The sequence below is a fragment of the Apus apus genome, chromosome 6 (assembly GCF_020740795.1).
Source record: "Apus apus isolate bApuApu2 chromosome 6, bApuApu2.pri.cur, whole genome shotgun sequence".
Classification (NCBI taxonomy): Eukaryota; Metazoa; Chordata; class Aves; order Apodiformes; family Apodidae; genus Apus; species Apus apus.
In genome coordinates, this window is record NC_067287.1 from 22,753,024 (window position 1) to 22,770,121 (window position 17,098).

The 17,098-nt window shown below is 43.1% G+C and overlaps 2 protein-coding genes across 6 annotated transcripts in view; both read right to left on the bottom strand.

Annotated features, from left to right (window-relative positions):
- The window catches only part of ATF2 (activating transcription factor 2), a 48,046-nt gene extending 41,100 nt beyond the window's left edge, over positions 1 to 6,946 (bottom strand). For 3 of the 4 annotated variants that reach the window (XM_051622915.1, XM_051622914.1, XM_051622912.1), the window contains exons 1-2: positions 6,858 to 6,946; positions 3,103 to 3,136 (exon numbers count right to left, since the gene is read on the bottom strand). The gene's annotated coding sequence lies outside the window, so the exon portion shown is untranslated. Of the gene's footprint in view, positions 1 to 3,102; positions 3,137 to 6,601; positions 6,769 to 6,857 lie in introns of those variants that run through there. The other variant, XM_051622913.1, reaches the window with a different exon arrangement.
- A 3,633-nt stretch (positions 6,947 to 10,579) lies between these two features.
- Positions 10,580 to 14,060, bottom strand: ATP5MC3 (ATP synthase membrane subunit c locus 3). Of its 2 annotated transcripts, none has more exons than XM_051623590.1 (5): positions 13,914 to 14,060; positions 13,753 to 13,830; positions 12,708 to 12,785; positions 12,153 to 12,346; positions 10,580 to 10,825 (listed from the first exon to the last, which is right to left on the bottom strand). In XM_051623590.1, the coding sequence occupies exons 1-5, from the start codon at positions 14,046 to 14,048 to the stop codon at positions 10,711 to 10,713; spliced, it is 600 nt and encodes a 199-aa protein (XP_051479550.1). In that variant the 5' UTR covers positions 14,049 to 14,060; the 3' UTR covers positions 10,580 to 10,710. The 2 variants fall into 2 exon arrangements, with proteins under 2 accessions (XP_051479550.1, XP_051479551.1); XM_051623591.1 differs by having other exon boundaries at positions 13,939 to 13,963.
- Positions 14,061 to 17,098: the final 3,038 nt, after the last annotated feature.

Here is a 17,098-nt window from a genome sequence, read left to right on the forward strand (position 1 = left end):
AAGATTAACTCTGAAATTTGAAGCATGGCATAAAGACTCCATAGTTGGAAACAGAGGTGAACAAGAGCAAAAGACACCCAAACTTGGGTAATGTTCTGACAGCCTTAGAAGACTTAGGGTCACTAACTCCTCAGCCCACCAGCTACCACTGTTGCTGCTGAGGAAAAAAAAACAAATCCCATTATTTGCTTCCACTTTTCTTTCTAGATTGTTTGTTGCCTGACATGAATAACAATATTAAAACACAGAAGGCAAATTTTCAGAGAAGTCTGTGATTGCCACTCTAAATTCAAAGGGCTATAGGAGACTGATTGCTCTAGAAGGGAATATCACAGTAAGAAAGAATAATTTAGAAAATACTCTTCCCCTGAAAACCAAAAGAGCAACTTAAATGCCGTCATGACAAGTATGTCACTACTAACCTACCAAATGAGAACTGAAGTATGTAAACTGCTAACCCAGTCACTAGAGATGAATTATAGCCACCCTGGATTCTTAGCCAGTCAACAGTAAGCACCACGTCCCACAGAAAAAGACAGTCCCCACTGCGAAACTCCAGACTTACTTTATCTTCAGATAAAATGAACAGTTCAGTGAAATTATTCCGACTACAGTTCACTGAACTGCAACTTCTTTCTGCAAGCCTTCCAACCCTGAATTCCTTTCAGTAGCTTAAAGAAACCCATATACAAAATTATTTTGAATTACACCAAGAAACAGGATCAGAGGTGAACATGGGAAAACTATGAAATATTCTTGGTAGTATAACCAACTTTTGTACTTAAATGAGAAAGTAATCTCACTTTGTTGGTGCTTGTTTGCTCCATACTTTCCATGCGAAAGTAAAATACTTTCACATTGCTCCTATTTAAACTGTCACAAGCCTCTTCTACCACTTTTGGAATGTAAACCATAAAGTAAAATATATAAATAAGTACATATACATATTTATAATATATATAATACAGAGAAACAAAAACAGGTTTGCAAGTGATTTGCTAATATTTAAGACAGTGTGCTTATTTAAAAAACAAAAGGTGTTTCTAAAAAATGTCACAATAATGTTTATCTAAATACACTACAAAAATAGCTTCAACAATCATCTGAATATTTTCCTAAGATTTTAATTAGACATCTTTGGTACACTTTCTGGAAACTATTACGACATACTCTGAGGCTTGCTTCTAAAATGCCTTTCGGTAGACAATTCGTAAAAGAATAGAATCATACACTGACTTAAGCAATGTCTTGTTGGCTTATTTCACTGGCAAAGATTCTTCCTTTTTGTCGTAATTCCCCACATACAGAGAACACAATTGACACCTTATTTCATTTTTTTTTTCTATTAAACATTTAAATAACTATTTAAAATACATACATTTCTCCAAATTTCCTGAGAAAAATGATTCTCTACACATAGCTAGTAAAGGTTTGTCAGACTTGTAGCTTCTGAACACTTTGCCTTTACAAAGCTTGCTGTATGACAAAAGCTCTCTACTAAGCACCAACTGCTCATGGGCTGTGCAGTCTTACTGGATCACTTATTCTAAGCACTGTAGCAGTGCAGAGACCATCAGGGTCCCTACCATCAGGGCTGATGATGAAAACAGCCTGAACTGAACACAGAAATTGACAACTATAAAAAAACAGAACCCAAACAACACCAAACAAAGAAAAACCCTTAAACTTGTAAATTTCAGCATTCCTCTTCTGATCAGCAAGCAAGCAAAGATGCACATTCTCACAAGTGTTTCACCCTGTCCACAGAGGACAATCTGATGGTCTGCCAGCTACAGTAGCAGCTTGTTGATCTTCTACTGCTTACACGTGATGCAAACCCAAGGTTTGCAGCTAGACTGAGCACTTGCCTGTGCCTTCAACTCAAGAAATATCTGTACTTTCTGGTTTGAAAAAAAAAAAAAAAAAAAAAAAAAAAAAAAGCTAGACAAAAACTGTATTAAGCCATTGAGACAAATCAGAATCATAGTAGTCCACCAACATCAAGCCTCCCCTGGGTCTGTGCATTACAAAGTGCTGAAGTTACAGTATCAGTGAAGTATTTTCCTATGGATGTTTGCATTTCCTGAAGACCCATCATGACTATTCAACATTTCCTTTTATTCTTTATATTTGATCTGGGATTGTGCCCTTTTTATGGCAAGACACAAACTCTTCACAGAATGGTCAGAGCTGGAAGGGACCTCTAGAGATCATCTAGTCCAACTCCCCTGATAAGGCAGTATCTCCTAGAGCACATTACTTAGGACTGTATCCAGGCAGGTCTTGAATGTCTCCAGAGAAGGAGACTCTATTATCTCCCTGGACAGCCTGTTCCAGTGCTTTGTCAACTTCACAGTAAAGAAGCTTTTCCTCATATTTAAATGGAACTTCCTGTGTCCCAGTTTGTGCCTATTGCCCTTATACATACACTCTTATTGTTCACAGAATTACTAACTCTTAATAAGCTCTTCTGTTGGTCTTATCATACTGCCTAATTACTTTAGGTAGCACAAGATTTTTATGATTTAACTTTAACGCTTCATTTTAACACAGGAAACTGAAGCATAAAAGTAAAAAGTAAAATTTTTTCAAAGTCTTTACCAATTCTAAGAGTTCTACTTGAGTGCAGATATTTTTCAAAGTAAAGTGGACTGAGTATATTTGCCTCAGCAAAGAATAACATTGTTTTAATGGATACCTGGAGAGCTGAATTTAGTATTTTGCTTGCCTCTATACAAGAATTTTAATAGACATGCTTCTTTAGAACAGGGGAAAAAAACCAATAATCCGTTTTCCAAATTTAAACACTTGAAAATTAGGAGACGGCTTTCTCATACAACCAAACGAATCAATGCAAATCAAAATGAAAAGGGTACCTTTTATACTTTCAATACATAGATACAAAATTTCACAGCATAAATTTGAATCACCTCCCACATTTAAGCTTATCTTTACTTCCCCAGTTTTCTATATAGGCAGACTCACAAGTTTTGTTTTCAGTAAAAATCAGGAGTTAGTATAAAGAATACGCCACTAGCTAAGAAGTAGCACAAATAAAATCAACACTTAATTTTAAAGGAAAAAAATCATCGCTCCACTTACCTGAAGGAAATGGAACAGTTACTTTTTCAGTTTCCTATAAAGCAAAAGAAGAAAGTTGAAGCAAAAGTGCCGTAATTAATACATTACCATTGAAGTCCACTTTCAAAAGTGTTTTGACCGACCCTATTTGTATAATGTCATAGAATTTAGCATTTCCCAAAATTAAAACTGAATTATTAACAGAATGGAGGAGAAGAAGTTTGAAAATTAAAAACATTTTTACGCTTAAAAAGAAAGTGGGATCACAAGAAAGTACCTCAGCAGATTCTGCATGAAAACTATAAGCCATAGTCCAAAATATTCAAAGGTTGTACAACTCAAAAATTATGGACAGGAAAATGGGAGCTCCCTCTTCACACTTCACTGATTAACAGAGTGGTTGTGCTATTTCCTAGAAAACAAGTGATCTATTTCAGAGAGTTCTGTGGAAGAATAAGGAAAAAAGGTAATAATACCTGCAGCATAATGCTCAGATTTTTTCTTTAAAAAAGTCAAACACTGGGATGTTATTATTATCAGTCAATTGCTTGTAACTGATGTCTAAAGCAAATTAATTCCATGCTTTCCTCAGTTTGTCAAAGACTCTATAGAGGGGGGAACATATGGACAAGAAGAAAAAGGTTCGAGAAATGAGGACTTGAAGTGAAGTGATCAACTTAGTAAGTTCAAGGAAGAACAAGACAGCCAATTGGCCAGATGGTCACATGTACAGAAAAAAAGCAACTAAGTTACTTCAGCTTTGTTGAAGGAGCAGGCCTTTTCCACATGACAGTACACTTCTGGTAATGAAATAAAGAAAGATCCTTCAGCCTAACACCTCCTGTTGGCTGAACATGGCAGCTCCTAAGTCAACACCCTGGCTTAAGTATTTTTCAGAGGCGCCTTAACCTTTCTTTGACTTACTGGAAATTCACAGTGTGTGTGATAAGGGAAAGATCAATGAATGTCAGAGAAGAAACATACAAGGGTTAATATTCCGCTAATAATTTCACAATTTGCTTACAGAGATATTAGGACTTACCTTTCCCAGCTGATCTACTAGGTTTGAATGTCTTAATATTGTCCATCAATATAATAAACATTAGAAATCCCATCTCCTTTTGCTACATTACTTGGAAGAAATTAAAAAAAAACCACAACAACCCTCTAACAAAAAGTTAGTTCATTCCTACATTTTCTCAGATTGTATCCCTGAAGTATAAATATGAATACAATAATTAAGAAAAAAATATTTTTCTATACCATAAATATCCCACTATGGGACTCCCATTGCTCATTAAAATGAATGATCTTTTTCTTTCCTGTAAGCAATAACAGAAATGACCATTAGCATTTACCTAAAAAGGCAAACATACTGTATTGCTTGGAATAATTTACTGAAGAGAAGCTCCTATCCGAACTACAGCTAATGGAAAAGTTCTCAGGGTGAAATGAAACTGACAAAGAACAAAGCTGGAAACAGTACAGCACAAACTAGAAAAAAATATTGATTGTATAGTTCTTAAATATTGACTCATATATGCAAGAGGACAATGATAACTTGAAATCTATCAATTATTCCAACAGAAAAGTTGATAGTATTGAATCATATTTGCTACTTTGAAAATAAGGAAAAGCATTATTTTTATACATAAATTCAAGATTAAGAAACTGTTATAAAAAGTTTAGTTTAGAAGTAATACACCAACTTTTAGTTAGTCAAGCTCCTCAGCTATATAAATATGCATTTTTAAGTTTAAACTAATTAATAGTGTAAGGAAAAAAATAATAGTTGGTAACAGAAAATTATTTAGGCAATATAAACTCAAAATTTAATTAAACCAGATTCAAAAGAATACCATAATTCAGGCTGCTCAACACTGTGTCACAAAACAGAAGTAGCAAGAAACCCAATATTATTTATAAAATTATGCATGATCAAATGTAAGACTCAAAAGCTCCTTATATTAGATGCTGCACAGTCTAGAAGTTTCTGGAAAAAGACATACCAAACAGGGTCATATTTCTAGAATTCGGATCAAGATAGAAATATGAACTACACTGTGATGAAGATAAAAGGCTCAACTAGTTTATTCAGTATTAGCGTGAAAGATCAGTATTAAAACATCAACTCATAATGGATTTCAACACAAGCTGCTTCACTCCATGTATACATTAATATTTTCTTATTATTTCACATTTATTTTGATGCATTATATCACAAGCAGTCACTGTCAAAGTCACTGTTTTCTTTTTTAATAAGACATCCTTCCAGTTTTGATTCTGGAATGCAGAATTATAAACACTGAGAATTCAAGTGAATGCCTAACTTGACCGTAGTTTCTCCCTCTGACATTATGTCTGCAACTGGATGTCCATTAATTACATTCCATTGGAAGACTGAAGAAACAGTGTCTAGACAGCTAAGGAAGACCAGACCTTTAAGAAGGATCCTCCTCATCCTATCAGCTAGTGCTGAATTTAACATCTAACACAGACCTAGCAGTATTATGACCTTAACTTCAGGAATGTTTGTTTTCATTAACTCAATCACATTTACACTCAGCAAGAGCTTGAGAAGTGACATTCACTGCTATGAGAAAATGACAAGAGAGAAAACAAAAATATTGTTTTAAAAGGTGGGAAAGAAAATACACTTTGGCCACATTCAGGGTCACTATTTTGGAAAACACAGGATGATTCAGAATTCCAAGCTTTATTACAATTTCTCATTCTAGTGCAAGGAAACAGGCGACAGAACCATTACTTGAAGATAAACATGGCTGGAAGAAAGCAACAAAATGAAAAGCAAACGACTGGCACTGAGCAAATGGATAGGACATGGAAACATACTGATGGATCTCACTCCAAGAATAGGGATGCAAAAAGACCACAGAATGAATAAGACTGCAAAGGCAACATGGCAGCACACATATCCCCTAACTCCAAACACCAAGTTGCCCTGTGGCATAAAATATTTGTGTCCAGAGCATCGTTCAGTCATCACTGCTTGAGGGTTTGTGATGTGTTTTTTCACGTGGAAAATTCAGAGCCCTTTTATGAAGACAACTCAGAAGGTGTAATTCACAATAACAGGCAGAGTCACTGGGACAACTGGTCCAGCAGGCCCCACATCCATGGCCAGATACCAGCCAGGCCAACACCTCCCGCTGGTGCAGAAAGGCTGCTCTTACCTTCCCGCACCGTACCCCTCTCGGCACCCTCCGCTTGAGCGCCGGGCGCGGACCAAGATCCTCCTTCCGAGCAAAAGATGGATGCAGGGGGAGGCCTCCTTGGAACAGAGCTGAGGCGGAGAGGCCGAGCCTGGCTACCCGCTCCCTCCCGCCCTCCCCCCCGCCTTCACCGTCCGCCCCCGCCGCGGGCCGGGGCCGGGCCCGGTACCGGCGATGCCAGGCGGGGCAGCCCGCTTCCGGGCCGGGGCGCCGGGGGCTGCAGCCCCCTTCACCCGCTTGCCTCGCCGTCCCGCCCCGCTCCCTCGGGCGCCCGCCGGGACCCCTACCTCCGGGCGGGTAACGGTCTCCGCGGCGCCGGCCGGGCCGCCCCGCCCCGGCTCTAGGGGCAGCAGCAGCCGCAGGCCGCGGTGGGGGAGGGGGCTGCCGCGGAGAGGAGCGGCGGCGCCATGTTCCTGCCTCCCGGGTATCCCCCGCCCACTGCCGAGCGGGGCCGCTCCCGCCCCCGGGCCCCCGGGCGCCGCCGCAGCGCGGAGGGAGGAGCCGCCGGGCCGGGCCGGGCCGCGCCGCTGTTGACAAACTCACCCGGGAACGCGGGCCGGACCGCACATTACAGGCCGGGTCCCCCACGGGCTTCCGTCCCTTCTCGCGAGATCCCCGCTGCCATCCCCGCGGGAGGGGCGGGGCGGAGGGCGGCCCCGCCAGGACTGGGCGGCCCGGCCGGAAGCGGCGGTGCCCGGGTGTGCCCGCCGGGCCGGGGCCGCGCCGCTTCCCGGCGCCCGGGAGCCTCGCTCGCCGTCTGGAACCGGCACCCGACGTTCAGAGCAGTGAGCCCCCCTGCCGGGGATCACGTACGGGCGACGCACCTGCCGCCAGAGCCAAGCGACCGGTGTCTGCGCGCGGCCCAGCAGCTCGGGTAAAGGTGCTGCTGATGGAGGGTCTGGGCAGCCGCGGGAGCTCGGAGGGTGAGGCCCCCACCCTCTGCTGGCGCTTCTGCAGGGGGGCAGCAGCAGGCGGGCACAGACTGAACCGCTGCAAGGCTTCGCTCAGGGGCAGCGCCTGATGCGCGTGTCACATGGAGGTTTTGGAATAACCACCCTCCAGCGGTGCGTGCAGGCTGTACCGCCTCGGCCTCCCCCTTCCCTCCGCACCGCGTCTCTGGTAGCAGGAACGGGGTGCGGGCCTGAAGCTGCACGTCCACTAAACACTCACCTTGTGAAACACTGTGTCACAAGTGCTGCAGCACTGTACAAGTGGTATCTAAAATTTACATTGTAGGAACTAGAAGCCTCGTGGATTAATTAAAAAATTTCCATAATTGTATATGGCAACAGTTTAGCTAAGATGGGCTCTGAACCGCATCTGGGGTGTTTTAACTCTGCCTGTGTGTAATTTGGAACTGTCTTGTTCTAAGACTGAGCTGAGAGTATGAGACTGAATAACAAAAACCCCCCTTCTGTTTTAGAAGTATTGGTTCCAATAAATTACATTTAAGTTTCCCTGAACTTGAAAGAGAAAATATGCTATGTCTCACTTCTTGTAAATTGTTTGGGTGGGCACTGTACAGCACTTTTGCAAAGTGCTTTGAAGTAAGGTGGGATAAAAAAAACACTGCAGAGAAGTAGTTTACTTAGAAATTGAATTATTCTTTAGTGTAAGCATGTTGTAAAGGGCTGAAGTGTGAGATAGTGCAAAGAGAGGAACAGAGATCCAAGTTCCTTCTTTACAAAGTAACTACGTATTTTTCAGCAGTTAAGATCAACCATCACATGGCAGCATCATTCCCAAACCCAGAATTGAACTGCAACTTCTTTGCCTTTCCTCAGTTTGAAATTGGTGCAAAAAGCAGAGGGAAAGCAGCAGGATGGAAACCATTAATCACTTTTACCTGCAGCAGTAATTTAAGAACGTAACTGGTAACATAAGCATCTCCTTCATTATACACTATGATAACCCTGTTGTATACATCACTATCACAGGTGGAATGATGTTGGATCTACTAAAACAGCCAGGAGAGTAATATTCAGCCACAATTAAAATCTCTGCTCCATCTGGCTCCATCTTCAACACTAAAACATGAACAGTCTTTGGATCCGGAGCATCCAGCTCTTCCTGAGCTGACAGTCTCTAAGGTCAGTGTGGTCCACCTCAGAAAACCCGACAGAGATTTCAGTTAAGTGAAGCCTACAGTATCACCTCATGGAAATTTGTATCTGGTTTCTCTGACCTATGAAAAAGATTCATTGATGCAAATTCTTACACAAAACATCAGGAAACCTTTCAGATAGCTTGCTGCTGCTCAATCACTGCTAAGTATTATTTAAAAAAACAAACCACTGTTTAATCTCTTACACAACAACAGTTGTCTCTTTTGTGGGCTTTTTAGGAAAACTGAGGATTGACTGAGCTATTGAAGTGCTCAAGTAACCCCTGAAACCCATCTTGTTTTTCAAGAGCAGTGAAAATAGAGCAATAGAGAAAGGAAGTCAATGTGCCCTGTGATCATTCAGATGTGAAAATCTGTTCATTGCTCATAAGCCCCTTATTGCTTATTAGGAGGATAATCCCCTGCATGAAGGTTTGCTGCCATGTTTTCAAAGACCTTCATTAGTCTTTATCTGTAATACAGATCACATTTCAAGACTGACATAACCTAATAGCAATTTTGCTTGGGTTTGGCCCATGTACACCAGTCTAAGAGTGAGTCAAAAGGTAACAAGCTTAAGGAGATGCTACTACTAAAACAGAGGCTTTAGATCCGTATACAGGGTCACCCAAGATGTCTTGCTGCCTTTCAGACACAGCTGATCCTAGGGAAAAAGATCCATGTCGACAGGGTGAACCACATGCGAAAAAAATGGGATTGTAAATCGAGAAATTATAATTCAAAGCTAATTCAAGTAGCTCATGGTGACTCGGTGGCTTTCTTATTGAGCCTATGGAGTATTAGCAAGTTCAGTATCAAGTTCATTACAAAACCCAGTGTGAGCACAGACCACATGAAGATTGCTGTGATGTGCTTTACTCCCCACCACTCCCTCACCTCCCAAAAAATCAACTTCCAGTCCTAGCCATATCCTAATGCTGTGCTATAGATGAGTATTTCAAGATGCTGCATATTCTAGACTCCTAAACCTCAGATATAAACAAGGATTTACATGACAACTTTTAGTCCTGTTGAGAAGACATCTTTCATCTAAAAAACACACAGGGAAAGCAGCTTCTCATGCTGGGTCCAAGTCAGACTACATGAACACTATTTGGTGTTTGAATTCAAATGAACACAAAGGTCTTACCTGCACCTTACTCGATCTGAGCACCACTAGTAATTTCTTAATTTCCCTAGGGATACACAGCTTAAGACAGTTTCCTAGATTTAATTAGGCAATTACCTATTTAAGAGCAAGATGACAGAGCCTGTTATAAGCTTGCTCACCTTCTTCCAAAGTTCAGCTTTTATTTGTTGAATGATCAAATCTGTTATTAATATTCTGAATAAAGTCTGATGCTGTTAAGCCCTCCCCAGGTTAATATATAGTAGCAGAGTTTGTTGCTCTAAGTGTAGACAAGTCTGCAAATGCATTTACATTGTTAAAAGACAAGGTGTGAAGCGGAGCTTGATACTGCAGGTATTTTGTTACTAAAAATGCTTTGATCCTACTGCTCTTTAAAGAATTTGGGGTTAACACGAGGCTGACCTTACCAAATTAGGCAGCTGGAAGTTCCCCCTTTTAGTTATGTGATGCCAAGAATGCAGTTACAAAGTAAGCATATAATATCAATGTGCCACAATTAGATGCCATGGACCAATCTAAAGCAGTTATTTAGTCTAGCCAGGGCACTGCTCAGAACCAAATGGAAAATTTTTACCATGGTGGTAAGTTATAGCGTAACTGAAAACTGATGCAAAGAGAACTTTCCTATCACTGTTCATGGATTTGTGTTTGGCTCCTTCTGCCAAGAGGTGCCAGAATACCTTATGTGCCAGCTAGCCTGAGGATAAAAAAAAAACAACTGTGCATAGATCAGCTCAAGGCAAGTTTCAATCAAGTGAAGGAAAAAAGGCCAGCAGGACAGCCTTTCACATTTAATCTGTGTATCCTTTGATCTTTCAAAAATGTGCCACATTAACAAACAAGTGACACTCCTATATATATATATAAATAAATACATTGTTTGACTTGAAGTCATTGTTTTAAGGGTCCTATGTGATTTATCATTATCAGGAGAAATGCATGGCGACTGCATGACACAATGCTGTCTTCCAGGTACCCTAAAGAGAAAGATAATAACTGCAGGCAACAGGCTGACAGTTAAAGATGTTCTCTTTAATGAAATGACTTTGGAAATAGCATCAATTTCCGTGACACCAACATTCTGGGAGTCCCATAAAATGCAGAGTTACATTCCAATGCCAATGTTGTAGGCAGATCTCCTTTCACATGGCAAATAGGATCAAGAAAGCAACCATCAGACAGAAGAGACCCATAGCTTCAGACAGGGCGAATCCCAGGATAGCGTATGAGAACAGCTGCTGCTTCAGAGAAGGATTTCTAAAAAAAAGTGAAGGTGTAAGACCTTTTTATCTTTACAATTAAGATGTTTTCCATACAGTTCAATGCATCTGAAGGGTTCAGAATCTTGTACTTCCTTGCCACAGATTCCTTAACAGGCCAATAAACCCAAGGAGAAGTAATTTTTAGCAAGGACTTCAGCAAAATGACTCGGTAATTAAGACTGGATTCAGGATATTCAGACTGGATATGATTTTTCAAAATAAGCACAGTTTTTGTGACTACACTGATATATGGTTTTGAATTTGACTTCTCTACATCTTCCCCATTCATGAACTATGAGCACTATGCTTTATTAATTTATTTCACAACGGGAACATTAGAACTATACTCCAAGGAAGCTGGTGTGAAACATTTTAAGGAGCCCTCAAATACAGGAACTGAAACCACCAGTTTGTTGCTAAAATGCACTGAATTACCCCTCCAATAAGTGTTTGGGAGAGAAAAAACCTTCAACATAATACCACGAAGTAAGGTTCTACAACATCTTACTAGCACATTCATGCCAAATTCAAAAAAGGAGATATTTCTGTACTAAAACACTCATGTTTCTTCAAGACAACTTCCTTGTCTTCAGTAGGGCTTAAAAATCTTTCAGAATTAACTCTTAAAATTAAGTCTCAACTGGTTTCAGTAAAGCTTTTTTTATGCCTGTGTCAGTTCTGCTCTTCCACACCACATTAACTATTTCTACTGCAGGAACAGTGTACACTTATCTGGAAGGAGGTCACCCCTACTATAAAATCCCAACCCTCAACCCCTTCTGATTTCTAGAAGGAATGATTATTCACTTGATACAGTAATTACACATTCTGAGATGCAAAGCCAAGTGTGTTAGAAAAATGACTTAAGCATCCATTTCTGAGTAACAATCCTGACTAGTAAGTCTAAGCATACAAACTCACATTACCTATTAGTAGTTTTCGTTCAGTTTCTCCTTAGGACTTCTCCTTCCCTCTCACATGGAAAATGATGCAGGCTAGATTTTTACACTCAGTTCTGGAACTGAATGCTGGAACACTGGACTTCAGTGACCGAAACACTGACAAAGTCTAATGATCTCACTGCTTTCATGTCTCTTCTCCAGGTAGAATGTACAAAGTTCTGATTTTAACAATACAGCCATCCTGATGAACACATTACAGTTTCACGTGACTCTATTTAGCCATGTTTAACATTAATAGCAATGATTAACAAAATTTATTACAGTGCCATCATCCTTACTACGACTTTGCTTATCTGGAGGTGCTGTCTGAAGATATATCTGCATGCAAATCAAGAGCTTTATAAGAAAGAAATTGATTACCTGGCATAACCAATTATTAGACTACCGAAGACCGTTCCAATACCAGCACCAGAACCAGCCACACCTACTGTGGCAGCACCAGCACCAATAAATTTGGCAGCAGTGTCAATGTCCCTGCTGATAGCACTAGTCTGGAATTCTCTAAGCGCTAGTCGGGAGACAGTATTCTGGGCCCCTTTGAGTGTTGAGTTGCCCTAAGAAAACAAAACATGAAAAAGCATTATATTCAGACATAAACCATTTTTTACGACCACTTTGATAGTGTTATTCTACAGTTTTAAAAGCTGTTAGATCGAATGTCTAGCTCCTCTTCCAAGACTATAACTGAGAGTTAAACACTTCAGAATATTACCTGTTCCAGCTGAAAGCAATCAACATTAAATGTGAATGACTTCTCATGGTAAACAGCAAGATGGCAACAAGTACTATTAGGTGGTTGACTTAAAGCAACTTTCTCAGTATAACTATTTGAGTTAGTACAAATGAACTCCAGGTTGAGGACATTTAGGCTCACCAGGTAATTTAGGAAGATACAGAATTTTGTTTATAAGGTACCTCTCCATTCTTGACCTCTGGCCTAGACAACACAGATGCCGAAATTGGTCTGTACAAGATTCTTGATCCAGCACGGATCTGCAAGAGGAGAAAAAAGAGCTATAAAGCAGACCCATTTGATACAACTGTTTCTGTAAAATAGTCTGTAAAATTATAAGGCTATTATCTACTAAGGCTTTTTTTACTTGAAAGACAGCAATCTTTGCAGAGCTGGATATGCAACAAACGATACAGCAGCAAACTGCCAGGCAATCTGATAGCACCGTGTGTAGGAAACATTACTGTGAATAACTGCATCCTTTAAGGAACATGTACATGTGTTACACTGACAGAATGTGTATCAGAACCTTGACAAAAAAGCCACATAGACCAGAAGGCAGTGATACATATTTTGATATGAAAAAAAATCTACCAAAATGAATTCTCAAGTTGCTACATACACAGACCTAACCTAGACTTTGAAATCTAGCAAGGTGTAAATGAATGAATCCTCTTGCACAAGCGGCCTGCATGTGTCCTTGAGCTTCCAGCAGTCTAAGGTCATATCGGCTCTCGCACAAAGCTCTTCCTGCAGGAGAAGCCTGTGCCTGCACCATGCAAAACGAGACGCTCTGCAGGCTAGAGACGACATTTTGAATAAGGACAGTCCCTTGTCCCTGCAAGGGCAAAAAATCCCGGCCTTGCATAGGACAAGCAACAGGCTGGAGTTTGACCTACAGCAAGGCGCAGAGCGCACCAGGCCCCAGAGCTTTTCGCCGCGCTGCCCTTCCCCTTCAGCGCTGGCGGGGAAGGCCCCTCACTTGGCAAAGGGCCCTGGCCAAGGAGGCGGGAAGGAGAACCCGGCGCCGCTGCAGCTCGCCCTCCCCCTTCACCTTGGCCCTCGGGCGGCCAGCCCTCGGCCCGGGCCTGGCCCAGGGGCCTGCCGTGAGGCTCAGCGGCCCGCCCGGCCCCTGCGGGCCCCGCCACCGCCCCCCCACCCGCCGCAGCCCGGGACGCGGCCGGCGAGGAGGCCAAGACCGCGGCGCGGGCCGGCGCCACCACTCACCAGGGAGGGCGAAGCGGCGAGCTTGGCGCAGGCAAACATTTTAACGGGCGGCGTTGCGGGGGCCACAATCCGGTGTCTCTGCGGAAAAAAGGAGAAGGTGAGGGGCCCGCGGGGACGGGCGGGGACGGCGATGGGGGCGGATGGCGGGCGGCAGCACCCACCCGCTGCGGCGGCCGCGCTCCGTACCGCGGGCTGGGCGTCTCTGCGCAGGCGCGGCGGGGCCCGCGGCGGGCGCCCGGATGCAGGCGGCGGGAAGGGGCGGGTGCGGCGCCAAGGTCACCGCGCAGCGCCCCCATTGGCGGCGGCGGGGGGCGAGCGGCCCCGCGCCCCGCCCCGCGCCCCGCCCCGCCCCGCGCCCCGCCCCGCCGCCCGGGCCCCGCCCCCCGCCCCGCCCCCGCCCCGCACCCCGCCCCGCCCCCGCGCCCCGCGCCCCGCCCCGCGCCCCGGCCGCCCGGGGGGGCGGGCCTGGCGGGCGGGGCCGGCAGCGCTGCGGGGCCGCGCAGGCTGGTGGCCGGGCTGCGCGCCGCACGCTGGGGCAGGCCTGCCGGCCGCTGTCATCCTGCATGGAGGCGGTGCGGGCCGACATCCTGCGGGACGGGAGCGGGGCGGGGGAGGAAGGCGAAAGGCGGAGCGGTCCCCCCTGTCTGGCTGCCTTCCCATCTTACCCGAAACCTCTCCGGTCGTTCTTCTCCGGATTCCCTGAGAGCACCAGGGCGCATCTGAGAACACCTGAGCCGTTCAGAAAGCCCCTACGGTTTGGACGTTTTTGTGTGATGGGCTGGTTTTCAGCCAAGTAATGAAAAGGTCCATTTCAGTCAAGTTTAGTTGAAACAAGATTATAATTACTGAGCTGAGCGTGTGCTTCCGAGATGCTTTAGTCACTTACGTGTACTTGAATGTTTTTCACGTGATACAGGGGATAATTATTTTTAAAGTCATTTACCACTGTTAGGAGTATTAGCACCAACTAGGAAATACACACAAAAACCTGTGTTTTGGGTAAGACATAGAGAAATGTTTTCAGTTGTTGCAAAAAACTTATTTTATACGCTGTCATTAAATTCTAACATGGTCTATGTGCTACAAACTGATTGGACAAGCAAGAGCATATGTACATTAAATCTAGGGTTGGGAACATGGCTCAGTGTCTTGGGAGTTAGCTGCTGGCCCCCTGCAAACTTCCACGGACTATCGATGTTGCTGATGAAGGCACAGGTGCCACACAGCTGAGACATCCGCTGGATCAGCAACTTGAGTACCCACCAACAAACAGGATCAATAGGCACTTGCAATAGCTGCATACTAATGTTAACAGTAATGTTGCTGTTATAACCTAGCCTGGACTGTTTTCTGATCCTTAGGTACAATGGGGTTGCACTCAGTTGTAGGTCTGATGGTGAAGAGGTGATAAGCTGTTGATTGGTTGCCAATTTTTATTTTTTTGTTCTCCACACCTTACATTGAGAACAGTTTGTGACTGGGCACATCTGCAGTGCCTGTGTAGCAGTTCTTGTACAGACAAACACTAAGTAAAGAATAAGTATCAATGGCAAAACCCTTTAATGGTTAAGCAGAACTTTTCCCTAAAAAATATTCAGTCTACATGCTGTTGTGATAACAAACATTTCCAGCACTGTGGATAAAACTATAAAGCAAATGTGGATGCACTTCTGGTTCTAACATACAAAGTGTGCTGTTTATGAACAGCACTTCCCTTAAGTGTAGCAGCAAGCAGGATGTTTGCGACACATAAATTTGCCTGTTCCTGGAAGCACAGCAGTTAGAGGCATACTGTCTTCTTGGGAACATAGAAATCTAGACCTTCAGGCTTGAAATGGATTACAATTCATGGTCACATGGATTTTAAAAAGTGTTAAATGGAAACCCTCTTCTTTCATGAAGAAAGGGCCCTTTTCTGTCACGATTCCCACCCTGGAATGTTTTGCAAAAAATGTATTCATGAGCTGTTTGATCTGAACAACATCAAAACCACCATTAAACACTTGTTTATTGTTGCTTTTAAGGCATAACAGCTGATACTGTATTTTACATGCAAGTCAGCTGTCGCTTTCAGGAGGAGGTAGAGGAGCAGTTATTGATCTCTGGGGACCATGTTCAGCTTAATTCAAACAGATCTTCATAAAATAAAGGCTTCTGTTAATCTCATGCTGTTTCCTGTCTGGTTGACCTGCTGCTGGTCCCCATGAAAGTGCATCAGTGCACTGAAGAGTGGTGTGATTTCTAATTGCTCATCACATTTCTGGAAGTCTATTCTACTTGGAATTATGTTTTAAACTCCCCAAATCTGTTAGAGTCCCAGTTTTCCAAGTGTCACTTCCAGACAGGACTAGTTATGCCTGTGAGCAGTAGCCAAGGCTGCCAGAGGAGATTTCCTCCCCATTTGCCTCTGGCAAAGAAGATACAGTGCAGCTCTTTAAGTAGTACATGGTGCGTAAAGAGCTGCTCTGTTTCTCTCACACAGCTCCCCACTACTGAGCCAGGTTTATGTCAGGCAAGTAAGAACAGCAACTGACTGCTAGCTGTGGTTGGCTTGTGTGGCCTTCTCCTTTCCTAGAAAGGAAGGAGAAAATCATCCCAGATTTCCTAAGCCTTTTGAAGACTTCCCCTAAGACCATAAAGATGTCTGCTTCATCTTCACTGCTGAGGACCTCATGTCCTAGGTAAATAAGGTAATGGATCAGTCTTACAGTGACAGGCAGTTTCACTTGGGAACCCTGAAATGAGTTGCTATCTACACAGATCAGACAGGGATTTTCACAACAAATGAGTATCAGCAGAACAGATGTTGCATACAAATGGCATTTTCCCCATGACTTCTTAAAGAGATCTGTCAGGCCCTATAGCTATTTGCTTTGCTGTCCAGAAAGCAGGTGGTAAGGAAACTGGACACAATACCTGTAAACTGGCATGTCTGCCTGGTAGGTATGAGTTAGTTTTCCTCCAGGTACAGATGAATTTAGGCAATTTCAGATGGGTTCAACTGAACAAGTGAAATCCCTTATAATGCTGAATAGCCTAATACATCCAGAGTCCTTTGCACCAGAGTCCATCAGACTTCAACATCTATTATTAACAACTTATAAAAGATTAATGTCTCTTCTATATTTGCTGAAGGAGAAATCTTGGCTAGCTGGGAGAAATCCTGTTGTCCAAAGCCTAAATAAAAAGTTCTTCTTCTGTATTGAAGCTGATTCCTTTCAGGTTAAATTTTATCTCCCAGCAGAGGATTACTACCACAAACCATGTCACAGTCTAAAACTAGTGGTTTTTTAAAAAATTTGTTTTGAAGAGGAGATATGTCTGGAGAACCAATATATTCCAATAA